At 35.3% G+C, this 24,819-nt stretch overlaps 1 protein-coding gene across 4 annotated transcripts in view; it reads left to right on the top strand.

Annotated features, from left to right (window-relative positions):
• Positions 1–24,819, top strand: part of LOC150108868 (ubiquitin-protein ligase E3B) — a 552,093-nt gene that overhangs the window by 107,543 nt on the left and 419,731 nt on the right. For all 4 annotated transcript variants that reach the window (XM_090410488.1, XM_090410470.1, XM_090410479.1 and 1 more), the window contains 2 exons: positions 9,617–9,673; positions 20,066–20,170. In XM_090410488.1, coding sequence (XP_090266614.1) covers positions 9,617–9,673; positions 20,066–20,170 — 162 coding nt within the window. The remainder of the gene's footprint in view (positions 1–9,616; positions 9,674–20,065; positions 20,171–24,819) is intronic.

The raw sequence follows: 24,819 nt of genomic DNA, 5'->3' as shown, positions 1-24,819 counted from the left end.
CCTTGCCTCACACCAGATTTAACATTAAACCATCTTCCTGTACTTCCTTCAATTCTAACTGCAGACTTACAACTCAAATAAAGACTAAGTATCTTGATATAATACTTGATATAATGCCCCATTGACACCATATAACTGTAGCTTATTGAATAGCTTCTCTCTTGGCACCTTGTCATGTGCCTTTTCCAAATCGACAAAACTTCAATACAGATCTTTGTTATATTCCCATGCTTTCTTGACTATTTGTCGTAAAGTTTAGATCTGATCTTGACACTCTATTTGGCCTGAATCCAGCTTGTTCTTCACCAAGCTTTTCTTCCACAATTCTTCTCAACTATACTGGCATAAATCTTGCCTGGAACACTCAGTAGGGATATACCTCTGTAATTCTCACATTCAGTTTTATTTCCCTTATATATGGGTACTGTTAGAGCTTTACTCCAATCATCAGGAATTCGTCCCTCTGTCCAGGCTTTCTGAACTATGCAGTGCAGCCACTGTAAGACTTTTATACCACCATACTTGAACATTTCTGGTCAAATATCATCTACTCTGTTGCCTTTCCACATTTCAAGCTTTGGATAGGTTTTTCTACTTCAAGTATGGATATGTATTCCTGACAGTATGCCTGTTGAGTGCTTTTTACCACTGTGCTATCTCTACTTGTTTCATTTAGCAATTTTTTGAAGTAATTACTGCATACTTCAAGGATATCTTTTTCTCCTGTTTTCATATCACCTTTATCATCTATAACTCCTATTACAGCACTCTTTTCTCCATTTCTAAGCTTCTTCAACAACCTCCAGAATATCTTACCACCTTCTTGATATTTATTTTCTATGTTCTTGCCCAAGTCCTCCCATGATTTCTGTTTTTAGCTATTTTTACACAGTGTTTAACTTTCTTACGTTTGTCTCTGTATTCTCCAAGAGCACAAGCTGACTTATTTGCCAGCAACTTTTGATATGCTTTCTTTCTTTCCTTCACTGCCTCTTTAACTTCCTCTGTCCACCATGGAGTTCTGATTTTTCTATTCTTGCAGAAAACTTCACCACATGCCTCTCTGGCTGAATTGATCGGGGTTTTTTCAAGATTTGCCACCGAATCTCCAAGGTTTGGTTCTTGTTCTCAAACTCTTTGATTTTTTCTTCAATAATCTTTGTGTATTTTAGTCTACAGTTCACATCTGAGAGCTGCTCAACTTTTATTTGCTTTAAAACTTTTTTACGTCATTCTTTTCGATAGGAAATTCAATTTTATACTGCTCAAGACTAAATAGTGATCACTTCCAATTTGAAATCCTTTGTACACTCTGGTGTCCTGCACCAGGGAGAAAACATCACTATCAATAATAACATAGTCAATGAGACTTTTCTTATTCCTCCATGTGAATTTGTGCACATTTTTATGTTGGAACATGGTATTAGCAATAAACCAGTCCATGTCCTGAGCAAAAATCCAACAGGTATTTGCCATCATTATTAGTTTTGCTCTTTTCTCAAAATTTTCCCAAAATATTTTTGTATGTCTGACAATCACTTCCTTTTCTATGCTATTTAGATCTCCAACAAGGACCAACTTTTCCTTTTTCATTGTGTCAGTAGCTTTCTCTACAGCCTCAAAAAATTCCTCCACTTCTACCTTAGTAGAACCTTCTTTGGGACCATAGGCACAAATAAGTCTCATTGTCTAGTTCCCCATTCTGATATTTACCCATATCACTCTACTTGACACTGCCTGCCATTCAAGTAGATTAGCCTCGTATTTTGTGTCGAATACTATGGCTACTCCTTCTTTTCCTTGATTGTCATTGTCTGAATATAACATTTTGTATTTATTGCTCAGAAAAATCTCGCCAGTTTTTGTCTTTTTTGTTTGTCACCTGAAACATCTATCTGGTACTTATCTAATTCCTGAGCTAGCTCCATTTCTTTGCCATTCAGGCTTCTTATGTTGATAGTACCGATCTTTAACTCTGGTGATGGTGAGTTGGGGAGTGCTTTCAGATTTGTTTCAGTAACTGACTTTTCGCTGTTAGCCAATGTTCCCTGGCGAAAAGAATGGGGGGGAGGCTTGTTTAACCGGGTGACGCCCCAGCTGGCATGAAATTTTGTCATGTTTTACCATCATTTTGTATATTGGTTTAACCCAATAGGAATACAGTTTGGTCGGCTAAATCCCAAATTGCCAGCTCATCCTAGTTCGTTCAGTATCCAGGTAGATACCCAATACGGTGCACCATGAGAAGGTGATGATTGGACATTAGGTCAGAAGCCCTGGTTGCTTCTCCGCATTCCTTTAAAGGCCATGTAGAGGTCTCCTCTTAGTTATACAGCTTTGATTTTTGTTGATTAATTTTATTACTATCTCTTGTGCTGATTTTTCTAGTTCCAAATAAGTTTCTTCCTCTTTCTGTTTTGTTCTTGACATGATATTAATGTCATCTGCAACGAATTGTTTATTAGTGTCTTTAGTATCTGTTGACAATGATCGAATAATATATTTCAAAACTAAGTTAAGTATTGGAGCCAGACCATCTCTTTGTTTTAACTTGTTATTAGACAGGTATCTGTTAAATCATTTTAGTATTTTAACCTGTACTTCTGAATTTTCCATAGTTTACCTTGTAAGTCTTACTGATTTATCTGGTATTCTAAAGCAACTCTCCCCAAACTGTGGACCATGGCCCCCCATTTAAGACTAAGTATATATTTTTTTATCTTAAAAGAAACATATTTAATTTCCTTTATTTATTATTTCTTTTTTGCTATTTTTTATATTTCAATGGGAAAAAATCACACATTGGTGCTGATTTACAAATTTTGCTTCCTGCATATTTCAGTACTTAATGAATATTAGTAAATACATGCTTATTCATATAAGTTTCATTTCAAAGTTATTGATAAGAATTGCAAAAAAAAAAAAAAGCTTACGAAGGTAAAATTGTGCAGTCATTTAAAACTCTAAGTTTTTCGTGCTTTAATGTTTCACTGTTACTGTACACAGGTGCAGGTGATGAGCGGAAAAGAAATATGCTTGGGATTCAGGGAGACTGCACTGATAGCACAGATAGGTCATTCCAAGGAGAACTAATTGATATGAGAGCAGAATCAACCCTTGAATCAGTATTTAACAGTTATTTATCTGAATTTTGGAGTCGATGACAAAAAGAATGTCCTTCATTAGCAAATGCAGTCTTAAATATGCTAATTCCTTTCACAACTACATCCCTATGTGAAAGCATTTACATCATTATTGGTAATTAAAAATAAACAGGTCCTGCTTATCAATGAAAGCATTGGAAAGAATCTAAGAATTGCAGTTTCAAATATTTCACCTGATATTGACTTTTTTATGCAGCAGTATTGAAACACATCCGTTACATTAAATTGTTATTGAACTTCTTTGTTTTTAATTCTTACTTTGTTTATTACTAATTGTTTTATATTACATGTGCTTGTACTGCAAATGTACAATAACAATATATCTATATTATTATTATTACGGGCAACTCCAAGGAGTTGATAAACTCATCGAGGCAGGCCAGCATTATGTCAAGAACAACTCTTTGACATTCACACAATATCTGTCATACCTCGCCTTGAACTCATTCACAGTCATGGCACTGAAAACAGACTCTGGCAGCTTATTCCACTCATTCACAACTCTCCAAGTAAAAAACCTAGCTCTAACACCCTTGCTAACCACACTCTTACCCAGCTTCCATGTATGGCCTCTAGTCCTCCCACCACCAGTCCTATTCTCAAAAATATCTTCTGAATTAATCTTATAGAAACGCTTCAGTAATTTGAATGTCTTAATCATATCACCCCTTTTCTGCCTATTGACCAATTTCTGCAACCCACAAATCTTCAACCTGTTCTCATAAGGTTCATTCCATAGACCTGCTATCATCTTGGTCACTCATCTCTGGATCCTCTCCACCTCCTCCCCATCAAGAAGAAACCCTGGCACCCATATCTGGGCACAGTAGTCTAGATGGGGTCTTATCAAAGCTTGATACAGAGGAACAATAACCTGTTTGTCTCTGCTTGTTAAAGGATTTTTCAGCAACCAAGTGATTTGATGAGCTGATTTAGCCACTTTTGCGATGCGCCTGCCTAAACTTCAACTCCCTATCCACCAACACTCCCAAATCCCTGGCTTCATCAATCTCCTGGAGTATGGTTCCACCAGTGTGATATACTGCTGCTAATCTTTTCACCCCAAAATGCATAACCTTACAGTTTGCCACATTAAATTGACATCCATTATCCTTAACCCAGTCCTCCAAACTATCCAAATTATCCTGCAAAATTTTGACATCCTGTGCACTCACTATTGCTCTACCCAACTTTGCATCATCAGCAAACAAATGAACACTTCCTCTCGGATCCTTTCCTATATCGTTAATGATCAAATTGAACAGTAGTGGTCCAAGAACAGAACCCTGCAGCACGCCACTAGTCACAGGCCGTCTTTTGGATTCTACTCCTGAATAAACCACTCTGATTATCTCTCCATCAACTACCCTCCTATCCATCTCACCAAACCTGTATTCATATCCAGTTGAGCCGTCAGTGTGCTATAAAACATGTGCAAGTTACTGAGGCATGATCTACCCTTCACAAAACCATGCTGTCCCCCCGTACAGTATCCCATTTTCATCTATGAAATCCTGTATTTTCCTCTTGACTATTTTCTCCAAGACCTTGACGACGATTCCTGATATGCTGATCAGTCGGTAATTTATAACAGCAGTCTTGGAACTTCCTTTATGCAGTATAACTATTTTCCCCTCTTTCCACCCCCTCGGGACTAACCCAGACCCGAGACTCAAATTAAACATAATGGTCAAGGGCACTGACAATTCTTTAGCCCCTTCTGACATGAGCTGGTATACCATCCAATCCCACAGATGTATTGACATTGAGGTTTTGTAATAGACTATTCACCTCCATTTCATTCGCCACAATTCCCGTATTAGCTATTGGTTCATTCATTCCTGCAATGTCACCACCTGGATGATATACTCTTGCAAAGTGCTCGCTCAGTAATTCCACTATATCAACCGATTCGGTTACCTCCCTACCATCAGCATCTTTAAAATCATTCTACCAATATATTTTTTCTTTTACTTGCAACATATCGAAAAAACTGTTTGGGATTCTCTTCAGCCTTCATGGCTAATGTTCTTTCATAATCCACTTTTGCATTTCTAACCACACTTCTTACCCTTCTGACTTGCACTTTATACCATTTATGTGCCTGCCGGTCACCTTTCTCCTTAAATTCCCTCCATAGTTTCCTTTTTTGCAGCTCAAGCTTAATGGTGTTATTCATCCATTTAACCCCTACTTGATTTATTATTCGGACTCTAGGAATACAGTCAGCCATTGCCTCCTGCAAACACTTCTTAACTGCCTCCCATGCACTATCAACATCCAGCCATTGCAGTTTTACATGCCATGGCCTGAACCAATCAAACTCCTAAGCTTGTCATACTTACCAGCCCGATAATTCCACATGTACCTTGTCTTAATTGTAAATTCCACACCTTTAGACACCTCTCAAGTCAAGATCCTATGATCACTCACCAATTGGTTGGCACGTGGTCATATTCGTTACAGCCAATTTCTCGGATTCAATTACGATGTCAAGCACTCTCTGTCCCCTAGTATTTTCCATTACATGCTGTCACAGATAGTTATCCCTTAATAACCGCATAAAATCCAATTCCTTCCTCCCATGTGTCCTCTCCTCCTTCCAGTCAATGTTACCATAGTTGAAATCTCCCATAATAATTACCCTTCTTCCACTAATTTCTTCTATTTGCTTATGCATGATATCTCCACCATCTATTCCATCACCTGGTCTATAGCAGCACCTAACTGTATATTTTGTTCTGCTAGTCTCAATCTCAAACCAATTAGTCTCAAATGAGCTTTTTTCTCTATCCTGCAGTTCCACTTCTATTCTCCTTGGCTGCAGCTCATCAGCTATCATCAATAACACTCCTCCCCCATTTTATTCTCCCTGTCACTCCTGAACACACCATACCCCTCACATTCAATCCCACTAGCTATATCATATTTTGTCAGCCATGTTTCACTAATGCCAATAACCTGTGGTCTGGAAGTGCCAACCAAGGCCAAAAATTCTTCCTTCTTGTTCCTAATACTTCTGGCATTAGTATACAGATATAAAATATAAAAATATCTTATCTATAACAGATATAAAAATATAAGGTAATGTGCCATTTCAAATGTGTATGAAAGATGCTAAAAATGTAATATTTGCATTTGATTTTTACAATATTCGCTGTTTATGTTTTGTACTGAATATAAATACAATAAATATTATAATAATATGTCTGTATTAAGATTTTTTTTTTTTCGATGGGGGCCATGAAAAATTTTAATTTTTCCAAAGGGGCGTTCCATCCATAAGTTTGGGAAGCACTGTTCTAAAGTATATCATAATATCATAATTTTCCTCTGTTAATACTGTCATATGCTTATCGGAAATCAACAAAAATCTGAATATTTATATCAAATTCCCCAAACTTGTCTAATAATTATTTAGCTGTACGTATCTGATCAATTGTGGATTTGTTTCTCCTGAAACCACCTTGGCATACACCAATTATCTTCTCCATAAATGGGTTTTATTCAGATAACACAGTTCGCTGTATGTAATTTCAGCTAATATGCAATACGATTTCATTGGCTTAGTCTAAAATTACCAACTAATCTTCACTAATAGGACATCAAAATAGTAATGGGCACCATAGAAGATTATGATGAGATAAGATTAGAAACCTCATTTGATTCTCATTATTCTCTATTAAATCAAAAAAGCATCCTTAAATTTGTTACTTGTTTCCACTCACTGAACATATCTGTAAATCTTTGTAACTGTTGTTATTTATGGGTGTGTGTGTGTGTGTGTGTGTGTGTGTGTGACTCAAATGTATTAAATGAGCATGGGCATGAGTTAATAAATTACTCATTGCAGACCTGATTGGCTGAGTGAATACTGCTTCTGTTCTTCAATCTAGTGAATCATCATTTGGAATTCCACTGTAGAGATTCAAACCCATGGATGTTTTTATATGGATGCTTAGGATTCTTTAGGTTAAAGATTATGCTTTTTGGGTAGTGTGCCTAGTGTAAGACCACTTTGCTTATTGGAGTTTTGAAGTACAGGAATACCTTGTATAACGGTTTTGAACAATGCGGGTTTTGGTCTAACACGGTTTTTATTATTACACTTATCATTATTACACTAACGTTGTTTACACTGACTGGCTACTCCCCGGCACCGCAAGTGACAGTCGAGAGCCACGTTTATGCAGTAGTTATTTGATTGGTTCTCACGTAGACACTTTCTTTCCCCGCGGCATTTTATTATTTACGTTAATATTAGTATTTAATATTTTTTATTAATTAAGTATGAGTGACAAGAGACAAAACAAAAATGACACTGTTGGAGTAACAAAAAAACGCAAGTGGTTGACATTAGAGAAGAAACTTGAAATTATAAAATGTCACGAGAATGGCGCTTCATTTGCTAAAATAGCACGTGGGAATTCAATGAATGAGTCATCTGTACGAACAATTATTCAGAGCAAAGAAAAGATTAAACAACCTGGAATGAGCACCGCTTCTTATGTCAAAAGTGATCACGAGAAATCGATCTTCTACAATGGAAAATATGGAACACCTTCTAATGATCTGGATTGAAGATTGTAATCAGAAAAAAGATTCCTTTGAGTCAAATGATAATTCAGGCAAAAACAACACATCTATATGACAAAATAAAAGAAAACGAAGGAGGTACAACCAGTGAAACGTTTATAGCAAGTCACGGGTGGTTCTACAATTTCAAAAAGCGTATGGGACTCCATAACGTGGGAATCCAAGGTGAAACGCAAGTGCTGACACTAAAACTGCAGAATTATTTCTCAATGAATTGAAGGAGCTTATTGAAAAGGAAGGTTACACAGATGATCAAATTTTTAATGCTGACGAAACCAGCTTGTTCTGGAAAAGAATGCCATCGTGCACATTTCTAGCAGAGAAGGAAAAAACACAAGCTGAGTATGAAGTGTCAAAAGACCAATTGACACTTTCACTAGGAGGTAATGCATCAGGTGATTTAAAATCGAAGCCACTGTTAGTGTACAGAGTGGAAAACCCAAGAGCTCTTAAGGGCTTTACAAAGAACAATTTACCCGTTCATTGGCGTTCGAATAAAAAACGTTGGTGACTCGTTCAATTTTCAAAGACTGGTTTAAAACTTGTTTTTACCCTGAAGTTAAAAGCTATTGTAAAAAGAATGATATTCCTTTCAAAATTTCACTTTTATTAGACAATGCGCCAGGCCACCCAACTCTATTAACTGACTTAGATGAAAATGTCAAGATTCGTTTTTTCCCTCCAAACACAACATCAATTCTGCAGCCGATGGATCAAGGCATTATCTCCACTTTCAAGGCTTACTATTTAAGGCGAACTTTTGCTCAGGCTATTAAAGCTGCAGCAGAAGAAGATTCTTGGACTTTGAGTGAATTTTGGAAGAAATTTAACATAAAAGATGCCATTCAAAATATTTATGAATCTTTGAGGTGACTCAAAGCAACACGAGAGCCGTATGGCATAATATCTTGCTGAATTGTTCAAAGAAATTTGTTGCCTTTGCAACACAGAAAGAGGAAATCTCGACAGAAATTGTGCAGATGGGCAAAGATCTTTGTTTTACAAGTTTAGACTGTAACAATGTGAACGAATGTATTGATTCTCATTCACATGATCTGGATGATGAAACCCTTTTGGAGTTGGAACAACAACGAGCCTATGAAGCAGAAGAAGACGAAGGATGATCCCACTGATGTCATGTTTGAAGGATTTTCCTTTGCTGACCTTTCAACTTTTGTGAGAAAAATCGACGAAGCTTCTGACTTTCTCATAAATGCCGACCTGAATTTGGAAAGAAGCATCAAAGTGAGAAGTCTCAATAATGCCATCAAATGCTACAGAGATCTAGTACTTGAAGAGACAAGGAAGACAAGGATGGTTCAACGAACACTAAAGACTACTTTAGTAAAAAGTAAATTACTGTATGCTAAAATTGAAGCAACATTTGTTTTGTTTTCTACAACTTTTATATCAGTTTAAAAGGATTTTTATTTGTTATTTAGTTAATAAAAATAACATTTTTTTTTTTCATTTTTAAACATTTTTATTATCCTAAATTTTTGTAATTAACAAATTAAATTGAAAACCTTTATAAATAGACCTCGAATAACGAATAACGCGGTTTTGCATAGCGTGGACACTTCTTGGAACCAATTAACCACGCTATACAAGGTATTCCTGTATCTTGAAAAAGTTCCATGTTTGGTGTCCTGAGCACAATTTCCTGATTTAATTCTTGGCCACCTATGGTAATGTATGATTGGTCTGAAGACAATCATATAATATCATGGGTGTAAATGTTGTAACCTTTTATGATTGGGATTCATATATTTTTAAAATAAAGAAAAAAAAAGTAATTTAAAATGTACATAAATTTGATAATTAATCATATGTATAACATTTTGTTATTTTTACAGAGGTTCGAATGCTTATGTAGATATGTAATTGCAAGTATGGATTCTAATTCCCTTAAGGTAAGCATTTCTAATCTTTTATAAATCTATTTTCTGTTTGAGAATAGAATATAGGCTAGAGAAGTGTTATTTCTTTATAAGCCTTGTGTATAGCATTAGCAAATTAAATTCCTGTTAAGAACTATGGTTAGATTAAACAAAAGCTTTGTTTTTTTTTTTTGCTTGTTTTGTATTTTTGTTTTGAAATTGTTTCATTGTTTCTACGTGTATTTGTGTTTACAAGCATGTTTGCAAATAAAAAGTATGAGAATAGGAAATTCCTTACTGAGTATTCCAGGTTAGATTTGTGCAAGTGTACTTAAAGAGGTTAAATAAAATTATGGAAGAGAAACATGGAGTAGAACAAGCTGGTTTCATGTAAAATAGTTTTCATGGGGATAGAGTTCTACTTTAAGACACGCACAACACATGGATTTATAATAAATCCATGTGTTGTGTGTGGTTTTATAATAAATTTGTTTCATAGATCTGGTATGTAACAAGATGGTAAGAGGAAACCTTTTCAAAATGTTACAATTATAATGGTGTAAACAGGACCTTATACAAAACGATATGTATATTGTCTATTTTAGTTATTTCATCAGTAGAATTAAAGGTAGTTCTGAAAGATGGGATGCTAAATTAGGTGTGGCAGAAGAGTGCACGCCGACTCCACTCTGTAATATTTATTCTTTTCTCTTTTAATGTCCTTGTTTATGATCTTAATCCTGACTTATTCCCTCACATAATTTCCTTAACCTAATTTCAATAAAAGTTCTTTGCTCGATGCATCAAGTTAATATACTTTAATTCCTATGCAATCTCCATATTTAATCTGGGCTGTTAAACCTTCTTAAGAGTAGTGCACGTAGATTGAAGACAAAGGGATTGCCGTTGGATAGCGTCAATTCCTTTGTTTCAGAGCTGGTGCAAGTTCCTATTCAGATTCGGAGAAAATTTCTATTATAATATGCCACCCTAAATCCTAGACTATTGAACAATGCAAAATCAAGGAACTAGAACTCAGTTTAGGACACTGTCTAATATCTCTTAAGCACCTTCGTTAAATTCTAAATTCATCAAATAACTAAAATTAATTTCAGTCGTAGCCTCCCTTGTATTTTACCTCCTGCCTTGGTTCTAACTTAATGAGCGGTGCAATAGAAAGGAAATCAGGCAAGTCATCAATTAATACTAAAGAAAAACATTTAATTACAAAATTAGACAATTTACACTTTATGAACAAACTCTGATATAGAATTGCACTAACTTTAGGGAATGAGTATACTCGATTAAAATTTCTAATTATCCCGTAATAAGTTAAAACATTATTTCAAGTAGGAAATTCTATCAAGGTCAATTATCCATTTTTCACATAACAATGCTAAAGGTCATTCATTTATCAATAACAAAATTATTTCAGCGAGCTTCCACACAATTCCTCCTTCCAAAACTTAAAGTTCCTCTACTTTAGCATAATCTCTAAAGTCCTTTCATTAATCGAAACATTATAAACCTAAAGTCCTTTTTACAATTACAGGTTGTTCCCCTCAACACAATTATATAACAGATCAAAATTCTACATTACCAAAGGCTGGGGAATTATTTGACCTTCACATACATCTCAACAGAACTTCGTTTCCTTGATCCTTCTCTTAATTGATTTCATCTGCACTATTCAATCGATGGACTTGGACTAGACACATCTCCGCCAAAAGGTGAGTCTGGTTCGCCGCTCTCAGGTAGACTAGCTCGGCATGGCTTATCGATCTCAGTGGTGATTGGGAACTTTGTTCTGCTGGGCTACTCATTGACAGGCGAACTTGCCATAGACACTTGTGTGCTCCAATGGCCTCTATCTCGATGACCACTCCAATTCTAGGGGAAGAAAAAAAAGCCACGAACTAGTGCCGCTACACTTTTTAAATCACGCGTCTGATGTTTCCTCTCTACATCATCCTGCTCTCTCCCTTTTTCCAGCACCTAGCACCACACTCTCCCCTAGCGTGCTTTTCTGAGGGAACCCGTATGCGTGCCCTACTTGGTGCATGTGCTTAGTTTCAGGCCATCGCTATCTAATCCGATTATCTTTCTCCCAGCAATACACAAGTATTTGCACAAAATCCACATAGTTTAAACACTAGAAAATTTACTACAGTAATTATTTACAATATGATGCATAGACAAGTTTTACTCAAATTACTAATGTTGCTTATAAATTACAATTAGCTTTATTTCTTCTGATATATACCAATATTGGCCCCAGGAATGTTACTGCATGTTAAATCTGAATGGAACATAAATGGATTTAATTTCAGTTTCATTCAGAATTTAACAACTCCATCTGTATGGATCTATTATGAAAGAAAGCGAGTAAAGCAAAGATGGAGATGTTAATCTAGGATTTTTAAGTAGATGATATATCATCAGTTTCTTCCTATGTACCCTTATGGGGTATTTAGGCTGTTATGATAGCACTATGTGATTAACTTTACATTATTATTAATCCCATATTAACAATTTTCCTCCAAACTCGTTTACTTGTCAGCACTCCAGCATTGTCATATCTAACATTTCGTTCCTTCTAAGGCATTTCTGACTCAGATCTTCCTCTTTGTATTTTCTTGTTATCTTGGCATCAAACAGGTGTTTGATGCCAAGATGACTAACCAACTTTTAACTCTCCCATTCTATTTAAGTGACAATACCACCTTAGATTGGCCCTGCTCACACATTCTTCAATGCAAACAATGTCAAGTTCCTTCCTAATGTCTTCCTTTTTAATATGATATGACATTGATACCTCTTATTTTTTTAGCTTCTAATTTTCTAAGAATTCATATCTGTAGCCTCTAAAGAAATAAAGCACTTGATCAAAGATCAAGTGCTTTATTTCTAACCCAACTCTTTGATCCGTTACTTTAAAAATGTTTGAACACTGTCTTGTATACTGCTGGTTTAGTGTTTTGGCTAATTTTCTCTTATTTCATATAAATCAACTGGCTCCCCACCATACCAGCTTTGTCTGTTTCCAGATTTAACTTGTCATCTTCACTAAAAACAGTGCCTAAATATCTGAAATATTTAATTTGTTCTATAGGATCTCTATTCAAGAACCAAGGTTTGGTTCTTGTTTTCAAACTATTTCATTCTTTCTTCAGTAATGTTTGCATAGTTGATTCTACAACTTAGCTGTAAAAGCTCAACTTTAATTCTTTTTATAACTTTTTTTTTTCCCCTTAGTGTTCTATTCAGTTTTGTCCTACTTGAACTGTGTGATGGTCACTTCCTATTTCAAATCCTGTGTTGCTCTTGTAACCAACATGAAGCATTGTCATCAGTAACAGTCATAAGGCTTTTCATATTTCTCGTGTCTTCTCTCCACATGAACTTGTTTATATCTTTATGTTAGTAATGACTAGTTGACATGCTGAGCAGAAATCTGGCAGATACTTACCATTATTATTAGCTTTGTCCTTTTCTCCAAATTTACCTAAAACATTTCTGTATGCCTTATGAGATTCACTTCTTAGTCTGCTGTTTAGATCATCAACAAGTACTACTTTTTTCTATTTTGGCTGCCTACTACCTACTCTAGTGATATGAAAGATTCCTCTACTTCTTCCTTAGGAGATCCTTCTGTGGAACCATAGGCACAAATAAGCTTCATTGTCCATTTTTCCATTTTGAAGTTTGCCCACATGATATTATATGCTTAAGTAAATCTGGTACAAGTTTACCTGATTCCTAAATGGAATAACTGCTAACAAATCTGGTCTGGCATGAAAATCAGTAATAAAAAAGACAAATTATGAAAATGGGTGGAAATACTGAAAACATCAACTGCATTCTGAATATAAAAATTATTTTATAAGTTCCCCCCACTGTCTACCACAGAAGACTACAACAAAACTGTCACCATTCCACACATTAAAGGCACATCTGAAAAGACAATACCTAGAGTGCTTAATAAACATAAACTACGTACCATATTTAAATTGTATGTGAAATTGGCAACTCTTGTCCGTTCACTCAAGTACAGAATCACTTCATCACATCCAGGAGTCTATGAAGTGCCCTGTTGTTCATGTGATCAAGCTTACTATGGACATGCAAGAAGAACTGTGGACATCTTCCTCAGTGAACATAAAAAATACATCTGCTGCTATCGCTATGGCAAGTCAGGTCTAGCAGACCATGCTCCAGATACTCCTGCACAAAAGATCAATCAGAGAAAAATCCAAGTACTGCACAGAAGCTTTTATAAGTCAGAGATTGTTCTTGGAATCAACAAAAGGCTTGAAACATACTCCAAACCTCAAGAAATATGACTGTATAAATTTGCCAAAGATACCCGCTTTCTCTTTTTTTTTTTCCCTCTCACTAATTAGGACTTTAGTCTTTGTTGTGCATTACAATTGTTCAAACCAGTCCCATTGTTATACCGGATTGTTGTTGTCCTGTGTACTGTGACAAACTGTTTTTGTTCTCTGATGATGCTGGATAGAATATCAGCAACAACTTAATAAATAGTTAATTTTCTTATCAGACTTGGGGTATGATGCTTGTCATGCTACAGTTCAAATTACAGTAACAACTGTCAGTGTTCCAACAGATATATAGCAATCAATACAATAGTTTTCTGGTCACTTGTTTGTATGTACTAATTGTAAAGTTCTGATAACATCTGCTATGTGTAATTAATTTTTTTAATGTTTTTTATGTTTGGGTACCACTGGTGTAAGTCAGATTACTTAAACTTGTTGGGTTATGTTATTTTCTTAAAATTGATATATATTAAGCAACATAGTCGTAATACCTGGAGAACTGATAAACCAAAGAATTCATTTAGAAGCTTCCATTCTTATTTCCCTCAAATTTAGTCATCAAAAGAATTCAAACAAACAGAAAATTTGGTTGTTGCCCCTTTCATAAAATAATAGATACTTTTATGAAAGAAAATTCAATATTCTATAATATCAGATTTTTAATATTTCACTTCCAGCCTCTGGATACATCACTAGGTTTTAAAATGCAGGGTCTGCATAAAGCTTCATAGTTCCTTATTTTACCTGTTTATTTTAGGTTATTTCCAAAAACGAGATAAGCCTGGCTAATTTTTTTAAGATGAACCAGGCTTTCTTGGACTCCTTGGAAATAAACTCCAAAAAACAATCTTTTTCTTTCTTTGGGTTACAGAACAGAAGGAATGTATGTGAAGTTATCAAAAATTCTTCAAAATAAAATTGCTCTTGTCCATTATTTTGAAATAGATTTTTAGTAATTTTGTTTTTCCTGCAACAGGAAAATCTTTGCTTTGTTTTGCACCTATGTGCAATGATTGTGTGAGAGGATTTATTCACTATGCTATTTATTCATCTCCTCTCTCATCCCCCCCCCCTTTATTTTTTAACAAGCTCTTCATACATGCATAACTAGAGTTTATAGGATGGCATGTAATTTGTTCCCTGTCATAGTATTTTTATTGCACCATCCATAATACCACAACTGTAATTTGGATATTTATTTGTAACAAATCTATTTGTATTCATGTGTTCTTTTCCTTCGACATGTCAGTCATATGTAAATTGTTCATATCTGATTAATGCAGGTTGAAATATAATTACATTTACCTTTTAGAAATTCTCTTAATTATCACTTATATACCCTAAAGCAACAAATCTATCCTGTCTACATAGCTATGATTTCTCTCCAAAGCACATATAATGATTTGTTGTGTGATCATCAGGTGGCAAACTGGAAGTAAGAAACAGTTTGTTGCATTGTGACCTGTGACAAGTATGTAGCAATACAACTTGTTTTGTGCCCATTGTGAATGTGTTAAGGAAACCAACTTGGCCTGAAAGATAAATTCACAAATGTTGCCCTCAGCATCTCTCTCTCTCTCTCTGTCCAAAACTAGGAATAATCAGAACATTGATTGAAAGAGAGCACTCTTTCTATGCTTAGTGTAAATAACAATACGAATTTTTACAGCCAGTGGTGTAAGAAATCATGCTTGTACTCTGTCACCTTCTGCTAGTTCTTGATATGTGTAGATAGGCAGGCTCAGAAATATCCTGAACTTCTCTAATATTTATTAATTTATTTTTATTTATTTTATATATATCTACCAACAATATGTTACCAATGTAGTGCACGTTTGGTGCCATTGGTAGGCTAAAGGTTAAATAATCCTTCAATCCCAAAGCCACTTTAGACCTCTGAAAAACAGTGCAGAAAGGTCTCATAATATTTATTGGAGCAAAAATAGAAACCATCTACCACTTACATTTGCAAGTATCTATACCACAATGAAATTTTAACCCATAGTCTATTGTTTGGAGAGCAGAAATGCTATCCTCTTCGCCAACCAAACTGGTGCTCATATATACATGGATACTGCAGTTTCTGTTTGATAAACTTAGATATATTTAACTGAATAAAACATAGATACAAAAGCAGGAGTAATATCACATATAGGAAGGAGTGATGTCACATTGAATCACAAATAGTTTAAGCAATATTATGCAAAACAATTCATTGAAAAACCTTTCCCTGTTTTTTAAATTCTTGTCATGACAAGATTTGACAGGTGAGGTCTATATGAAAAAGAATAGCAAAAGTTAAGTGGAGCTCTGATGAAATATTTAAGGACATTGAGCTAAAAGTTCAGAGTACTTCATATTGTGATGTGTCATACTGGAGAGGAAGATAGCATCACATAAGTTAAGCTTAACTAATATGAGTCATTTTCATAAGGCTAACAAATGTCAGACAATGGAATATTCAATCTGAATATAACCACTGTAAACAGTTGGTACTATATTTTCTTGATTTTTGTTGGTGTTATTGATAATGGTGACCATATCAAAGTAGTATCAAGGTGAGCACTTCATGCCTCACTTTTAGTCTGCCAGTATTATCTGAGAAACATTCTTCTGTGTGGCTGTTATGCTGTTACTGCTCTTCTCCCCTTTATATATACATACATATATTTATCTATTCTCTTAAGTGGATAAAGTGCTATATTTCTACATGTTGGCTTATTTTGACAGATGAGGAAAAACTTAACATCTACCTTTAAAAAATATAAGAATATAATTATTGGCATCAGTATCTCCCACCCACTTGCAAATCCATCAAAACACATGCAGCAGCTAACCCAATACTTCTCACAGTTTGACTCCAGACCCAGAGAACAAATTTCTCTTCTTCTTTCATCCCTTCCACTGCTGCCCTCTGGAACAGTCTTCCAGTGTTTCTCAAGGAATACAACCCACTGCTTTTCAAGTCAAATGTGAATAAGTTCCTTATTGTCCATCCACAGTACTAGCATATTATAAGTTGACCAACCTTCGTGAGTGGGTTCTCCATTAGAAATAAAAGGCTGAGAGTGTGGCTAGAAGTCATCAGAGGTCCATTATTCTTTTCACGGGGAGCAGTTGCATATGGATGGGCCACCATTAGATGTAAGTTCACCTTTGGTATGAATGTCTTCATACCAAAGGTGAAGACATTCATACCAAAGGTATGAATGTCTTCAAAATGAGATTATAGGTGATTATAGGAACTAAAATGTCCTCTCTATCTCTCACTCAATGGATCCTTACGATCTATGGGAGATTGTATATAATAATATTGTTTGTAATGCAGTATGTTTCTGATTATAAGTGATTTTGTACATTTAAGTTAAATTCTAGTAGATATTAATAAATTTATAGTTAATTTTATTTTAATATTTGCAGTTTGTTTGACTGCGTGGTTAATGCACATACTCTGTTAATGCAACCAGCAGGCTGCAGGTTTGAATCCTGCCATATTCATGTCTATTTGTGAATGTTTTTAGGTGAGAGAAATTTTATAATCCAGTGTGAGACCACTGCCACTTAATGGAGTCCTGAAATAACCTCCATTAATGAATGGCAATGGATTTAGTCTTTAGAGCAGGGTTTTGTATTATGTAATATTCAGTCTCTGTAGCAGGGTTTTTGGGTTATGTAGATAAATTTTTAAAAATATGAAAGTAAAAAATCTTGACTGCTCATGGTACCAGTGTACTACTAGGTTTCTAACCTGTCATAATTTGGAGTCTCAAAAAGAAAAAAAAAAAAAGATGATGACACAGTTGAAACGGCTCACACCCCATTACTTCCACCCCTATTCTTGTTTTCATCATATTCTATCCTTCTCCTAAAAATTCCATCTTTCACCTTCTTCCCAAGAATTCACAGCCCACCCTTAAAACCAGGATTTTAGACTGACTGTAAGTGAGCAAGAGGTGTATGGGGAGTTGAGCAAACTAGATGTTAATAACGCTGTGGGACTTGATAATATATTACCACGTATTCTGAAGGAATGTGCCAGGGAGTTGACACCTTCCTTGACATATTTTTTAATGCAAGTCTTGCACTCGGTCAAGTTCCTAAGGAATGGAAGGAGGGCAAGATTTTGCCACTTCATAAGGGAGGTAATCGAACTCAAGCATCAAACTATAGGCCTATCTGTGTGTCAGGTGTTGTGGTTAAGTTGTTGGAGAAGCTTGTGAGAACTAGGATCTGGAATTGGGTTGACAACAATGGTATTATCTTTAATGGACAGCATGGATTTGCTAAAGGGAGATCATGTTTTAGTAATCTGTTTACTTATTACAATAAAGTGACTGCTTCCTTGGACAGAGCAGAAGCATACACAGTAATATACTTGGATTTCGCAAAGGCTTTTGATAGTACCTCATGATAAGTTGACAGTCAAACTAGAGCAGATGGGGTAGGATATTAGATTGGTGCATTGGATTGGAGACTGGCTATCTGATAGGTATCAACAAGTTGTGTATGGGGGAGCGATATCCAGGAAAAGGAATGTCACTAGTGGAGTGCCTCAGGGGTCTGTTTTAGGTCCATTACTGTTTAACTTGTATATTAATGATATAGGTGAAGATTTTGATGGGGATATTCAGTTATTTGCAGATGATGCAAAGTTGGGACGAGCCATGTAGTGGGGATGCGAGTTCAATGTTGCAAAATGTAAGGTTTTAAAATTTGGAAAACAAAGATGGGATGCAGAATTTATGCTTGGTGAGAATATATTGTTGGAGGTAGAGGAAATAAGAGATCTGGGGAGTGATAGTGGATAAGGATCTAAAATTTAGGGGACACATTGCCAAAATTGTGAAGACAACACAGAGGCTTCTGGGAATGATGCGAAGGACACTGACATGTAGAAGTAGGGAGATTCTTGTTCTGTCGTAGAAGGCTTTGATTGGGCCACACATGGACTATTGTGCCCATATTTGGTTACCTGGTTTTCAGAAGAATGAAGAGATGTTGGAGAGGGTCCAGAGGCGACTGACTAAGGTAGTTTCTGACGTCTGCAATGTAGAGTATGAGGAAAGATTGAGAAGATGTAATTTGCAGAGTCTGGTGGACAGGAGGAAGAGGGGAGATATGATAGAGACCTACAAGTTGGTAAGGGGTTGTTATAGGATTGATGCTGGAGAAGTTCTACAGAAAATAGTGGGAGATCGGGAGAGAACCAGAAGTCATCCCTGGAAACTGTATAAAGAGGGTGTGAGTAGGGGAGTGAGGCAGGTTTTTTTCGTGCAGAGTTGTAAATGATTGGAATGCCTTGCCTGAGAGTGTGGTATCTGCAAGGAGTTTGAGTGTGTTTAAGACATGGTATGATGAGTCTTTGACTCCATGAGGTCTTGAGTAATAATATCCTTTTTTTACCTGCAATTTTTCCACATCTCTCTATCTCCACATTTTCACCCCCCCCTCCTTTCAGACATACTTCAGCAGCAATATGCATCTTTAATACCATATACCAGATGCTGCTCAATAAGACAACCAGGAACATCCTACAAAGGTATGTCCTATGAGAGATATTATTCCTTCCTTATATTCTTCATGTATCTATTTTTAAAACATCAGTAATACCCTAAAAAGTTGAGTAAAAAGCTAATGACATCATAAAAGGGGTATTCCTAAAGAAAAATAGGCAAAATGGTCATAAAAATTAATATTTATTTAGGGGAAAAAATGGAAAATTTTCCAGAAATAATATCATATATGTAAAGTTTTCTTTTCAATCTGGGGGGGGGGGGGTTATTAGAATGATAATGATCTCAAAAGTTATCCAAACTACAGAAACCAGGCTGCTAAAAAAAAAAAAAAAAAAAAAATGTCACATACAGTGGACATTTTTAAAAAATACATATAAAAAAATGTTATTGAAAAGTAGTCAGTTTAGATAAGATCATGAAAATAATCTTTCATAGTATAGTAAGTGACACCTAGAATTGATATGTACCTTAGGCATTCTTTTCTCTTTTGATATTGTGAAAATTATTGTATTTCTTCAGATGATCTACATTCATTTTTAGAATGCTTAAATTAATTTTTCTCTCTGCAGTTTAGTTATATTGCTGTTGCATTACATAAAGAACATGCTGTAGCATGGATTCAACATGTGAAAACATTATTATGGTGGTGTTGCACATATTTGAAATATGTCAAGGTAAGAAATCACTGACACTAAATTTTTTCATCTTGTGTTACCAGTGAATAAATTTATATGGTTGGTTGGTTGTTTTCTTCACAATGTTATTTTATTTTATTTTTTCTCAGTGTTTATTTTTATTAAGATATACACAATTACACCAATTATAAAGACTTCCTCACATATTATTTAGGTACCAAAACGCATAAGCACCTATTAGATATTTGTCCATTTGTCATCTATATGCAAGTTATTCTTTGTTCTGGCTGGTTGGATTTTATCAAAATTCAGTATTTTGGAATCATTACAAAAATTTGCTATCTTAATTTTCATTTAATCAGATGATCTATGTGTATAAAACTTTAACGAACAGAATTATGGAAATCAGTAACTGTGTTCCTGGTTTTTTAGGATGTATGCTAACATCTGTCTCCTCAGCTTAACTGATGTTGACTAAAATTTGTAGAATCATTTCAATGTTGGTTTCAGTCAGACTATTTTAATGGTAAATAAGCCAAAAAAAGTAAAGTTTAGTTATATTATGTTGATGAATTATGTTATAATGATGCTATTATTCAGAAATGCTGTTGCAAAATGCATTATTACTTACTCTTGTGAATACATATATGCCATTAAAAACTCATCTAATTACCCTCAATGAGGAAGAAACAATGAAAAGGACAGTTAAACTTTGCAAACTTTCTGTTTAACAAGGTAAGCTATGAGCAAGGATTTCCTTTTTAAAACAATGCTAGCTATATGCTCGTATGAATTAACTATGAGCCACAAATGTGATCTCCTTCTAGGTACACAGTTAAACTAACCTCTCCTCTTCATTAAATCAGGTCATAATCTCATACAACTTTAATCTTTAGTGGAATGTGCTCCCCTCAGCCATTGTTAGGTGGTGAACTTACGAGGGTGGTCTGAAAAGTTCTCGGCCTCTACGAAAGTGGCAACACTATCGGCAAGATTTTTTATTTTTTTTTCTAAGTTGGTACATCTGTCATAAGCATCCATGTGAAATTGTAAGTCATTCTATCAAGTAGTTTGTTTTATACAGCTGTCTGAAGCAAAAGTGTTGTCTGTATCCCTTGAAATGGATGAAATTGAGTATCATGCGGTTATAAAATTCTTTATAAAAGAGGATTTAACGTCAAAAGAAATTCATTTGAAGTTCATAAAAGTTTATGGGCACTCTTCTCCTTAGTTTTCAACAAGAAATGGGCCGCCGAGTTTAAACATGGCCATACCAGCCTTGAAGATGATCCATGTGAAGCCTTCTAAAAAGTGTGAAAACACCAGAAATCATTAATCAAGCACACGATATGGTATTGGATAACCTGCGAGTCAAAGTGTGTGAAATTGCTGAGACTATAGGCATTTCAAAAGAATGTGTAGGATATATTTTGCACAAAGAATTGCAAATGAAAAAGCTTTGCGCAAGATGAGTGCCATGCTTGCTCACAACAGATCAAAAATGCACTCGTATGAAAATCTCTGAACAGTGCTTGGAGCATTTTAACAAGAATAAAACTGATTTTGTGTGTCGATTTATTACTATTGATGAGACTTGGATTCACCATTACACACCAGAATGGCATTTCAAAAGAATGTGTAGGATATATTTTGCACAAAGAATTGCAAATGAAAAAGCTTTGCGCAAGATGAGTGCCATGCTTGCTCACAACAGATCAAAAATGCACTCGTATGAAAATCTCTGAACAGTGCTTGGAGCATTTTAACAAGAATAAAACTGATTTTGTGTGTCGATTTATTACTATTGATGAGACTTGGATTCACCATTACACACCAGAATGGCATTTCAAAAGAATGTGTAGGATATATTTTGCACAAAGAATTGCAAATGAAAAAGCTTTGCGCAAGATGAGTGCCATGCTTGCTCACAACAGATCAAAAACGCACTCATATGAAAATCTCTGAACAGTGCTTGGAGCATTTTAACGAGAATAAAACTGATTTTGTGTGTCGATTTATTACTATTGATGAGACTTGGATTCACCATTACACACCAGAATCAAAACAGCAGTGGACAGAAGCCAGTTGTTCAGTGCCAAAGACAGTCAGTTCCATCAGCAGGAAAGGTCATGGCATCGGTGTTTTGGGATGTTGAAGGCATTTTGTTTATTAATTATCTTGAAATGAGTAAAACAATAACCGGGAAATATTATTCCGATCTTTTAACCACACTAGAAGAAAAAATTCTTGAGAAAAGACCCGGTTTGCAGAAGGAAAAAATCATCTTTCATCAGGACAATGCACCTGCCCATAAGTGTTTTGGCAATGGGGAAATTAAGGGATCTGCACTATGAATTGTTGGAACATCCACCCTATTCCCCAGATTTGGCTCCCTCTGAATTGTATCTCTTCCCCAAACTAAAAACTCTTCCTAGCTGATCAGAGTTTTTCTTCGAATCAAGAGGTGATTGCAGCTGTAGAGGGGTATTTTGCAGATGTTACTGAGAACCACTACAGGCATGGAATAATGGTGCTGGAGCATCTCTGGAATAAATGTATTAGGCTTAAGAGAGATTATGTTGAAAAATAAGTTTTAAATTAAATTTATTTTTTCATTGTTAGGCCGAGAATATTTCAGACCACTCTCATAACTGAGAGGAACTTATCCACCATCTCAAGTGATGGTGTTAACAAACTCCAACTAGAAGTCTCCTCAGTACTACTCAAAGTTAAACTTCCTTCCCCCAAACTTATCTCTAGCCAAAATCAAGGCTCTAAAGTCCTTGAGACATAATACCCAGTTTGCTATTACCAAAGCAGACAAAGGTAAAGCTTGTAGTGATCATGGACACCAAGTGCAACAACAACAAAAAAAAGAAGTTTCTCTTCTGTTACAACATCAGTCCCCTTACCAGGAGATTACTCAGCACTACCAATAGCCAAATCAACTAACAGAATTTCTTACCAACAAAATGATTGGTTGGGATTGCTCACAACTAGGTTGGTGTATGGGAATGCAGGTGACGCTACATCAAATAGCCCAATTTTCCTGTAATGCAGAATGCACTTCCTTTTTTAATGTGTACATTAGGAGAATGGTTACTACTCAGACCAGTTTCAACCTTTATTGAGTGAAGTCTCATCAGTAGAAACTAGTACTGTGAGATACTGAGAGCTAAATCAACAAGGAAATCATATTCCATACTCATGTAGGAAAATTACAATGAAAGGAAGCGTTCTGTGCATTATGAGATACTAGGACAATTTGATGTGAAGTTATCTACTTCTATATACACATTAGCTTAGTTGTGAAGTTGATTTACATTCACTCTTGTTTTATCCTTTTTGCATAAAGGATAAAAAGAATATAAATTCTCCAGCTATGATTTACTTTTTAAACCAACCAAAATAACTATCTCACCAATTCTACATGTTATACCCCAACTCACTGGATAGGCTTTAGTGAAATTCAGTATTTTGAATTTTAACAATTTTCTAATTTTCAAACAAACCACCTTACTTTTCATTGATCAAACCATTTACACATGCAAAACTTTGTAGAATGTTTCAGAATTATACAGAACAATAACTCGGATATGGTTGAAAATGAAATTTGGTATTTAAGATGTTGACTTAAATATGTTAAGTTTTTCTTTCACTTTTTTGAGGAAATGGGAATGCAAAATCAGAGTAACCAGTATTTCCTTTGGACTCTAGATTGCCTTTATGGTGATTCAAAATTGGTTACAAGTGAGACGAACATGTTTGAACTCCACTATATGGTATATGACCTGACTGTTATTTTGATGGAGTTAGGGCTAGAATATGTTATTTTATTCATCTTATTCATTGTACTTGAGTTTACACCCAGCTACAATGAATAAAGTGCTTTGTGATCCTCCACAGAAATAATGAAGTTCACTGTGAAATAATTAATAGATTGAGGAAAAGTGAGTATCTGGAAAAAAATGTTCAAACTTTTCAAATTTTTTACATCCCACTTACTGTTTTGTAACATTCTTTTTTTTTTTTTTCTCCCTCTCTTCTTCAGCTAATATTTGATCTGCTATTGCTAGTTTTGCATTAAACAATTTAATGCCTTCAAGTATGGAGGTTTGTCATGCTTGTCATGATGATGATGAAAAGGTTGGAATGATGCCTGCATGCATCTTTTCAGCTTTGATGTGAAAATCAGTGCATAATGGGTTCTTCTTTTAATAATCCAGAAAGATATTTGGATAAGTAGTGAACTTATTCCACCAGTGATGAGTCTTAGAGGAATGTCAGTCTTGTGAATCTTGAAGTTAGTTGGTGAAGAGACTAGTTTTTATTTTAAGCAATTAAGTTTTGTATGTGTGGCTCAGAGTTCAAGTCTGGTGTGGAGTAGGTAGGAGTCTCTGCGTTCATTCACTCGTACGGCTCCATCATCATAAACCAGACTCTCGTCTTAAATGGTGTCTTGAAATCATTAAGCAAAAATTTCAGCATACTAGAATTTGTCTTCTCCAGTAATACCTTCAGACTGCTGCCCCTTGCAGTAATGTGTGCGTGCATTAGCATGCACACATTACTGGTGCCTCAGTCTCTTTTAATGGTTTGAGTTGTGCTTTTTTATTTTATTTTTTATCATCATCATCATCATCATCAAATTCCTGCCATGTACCCTCAAGGGGTGTACAGGATATGAC

Source organism: Typopeltis vanoorti, chromosome 2 (genome assembly GCF_054136105.1).
Source record: "Typopeltis vanoorti isolate ZY-2024b chromosome 2, IOZ_Tvanoo_1.0, whole genome shotgun sequence".
Lineage (NCBI taxonomy): Eukaryota > Metazoa > Arthropoda > Arachnida > Uropygi > Thelyphonidae > Typopeltis > Typopeltis vanoorti.
The sequence above is the reverse complement of the archived record's forward strand: the minus strand, read 5'-3'. Positions and strand labels throughout refer to the sequence as shown.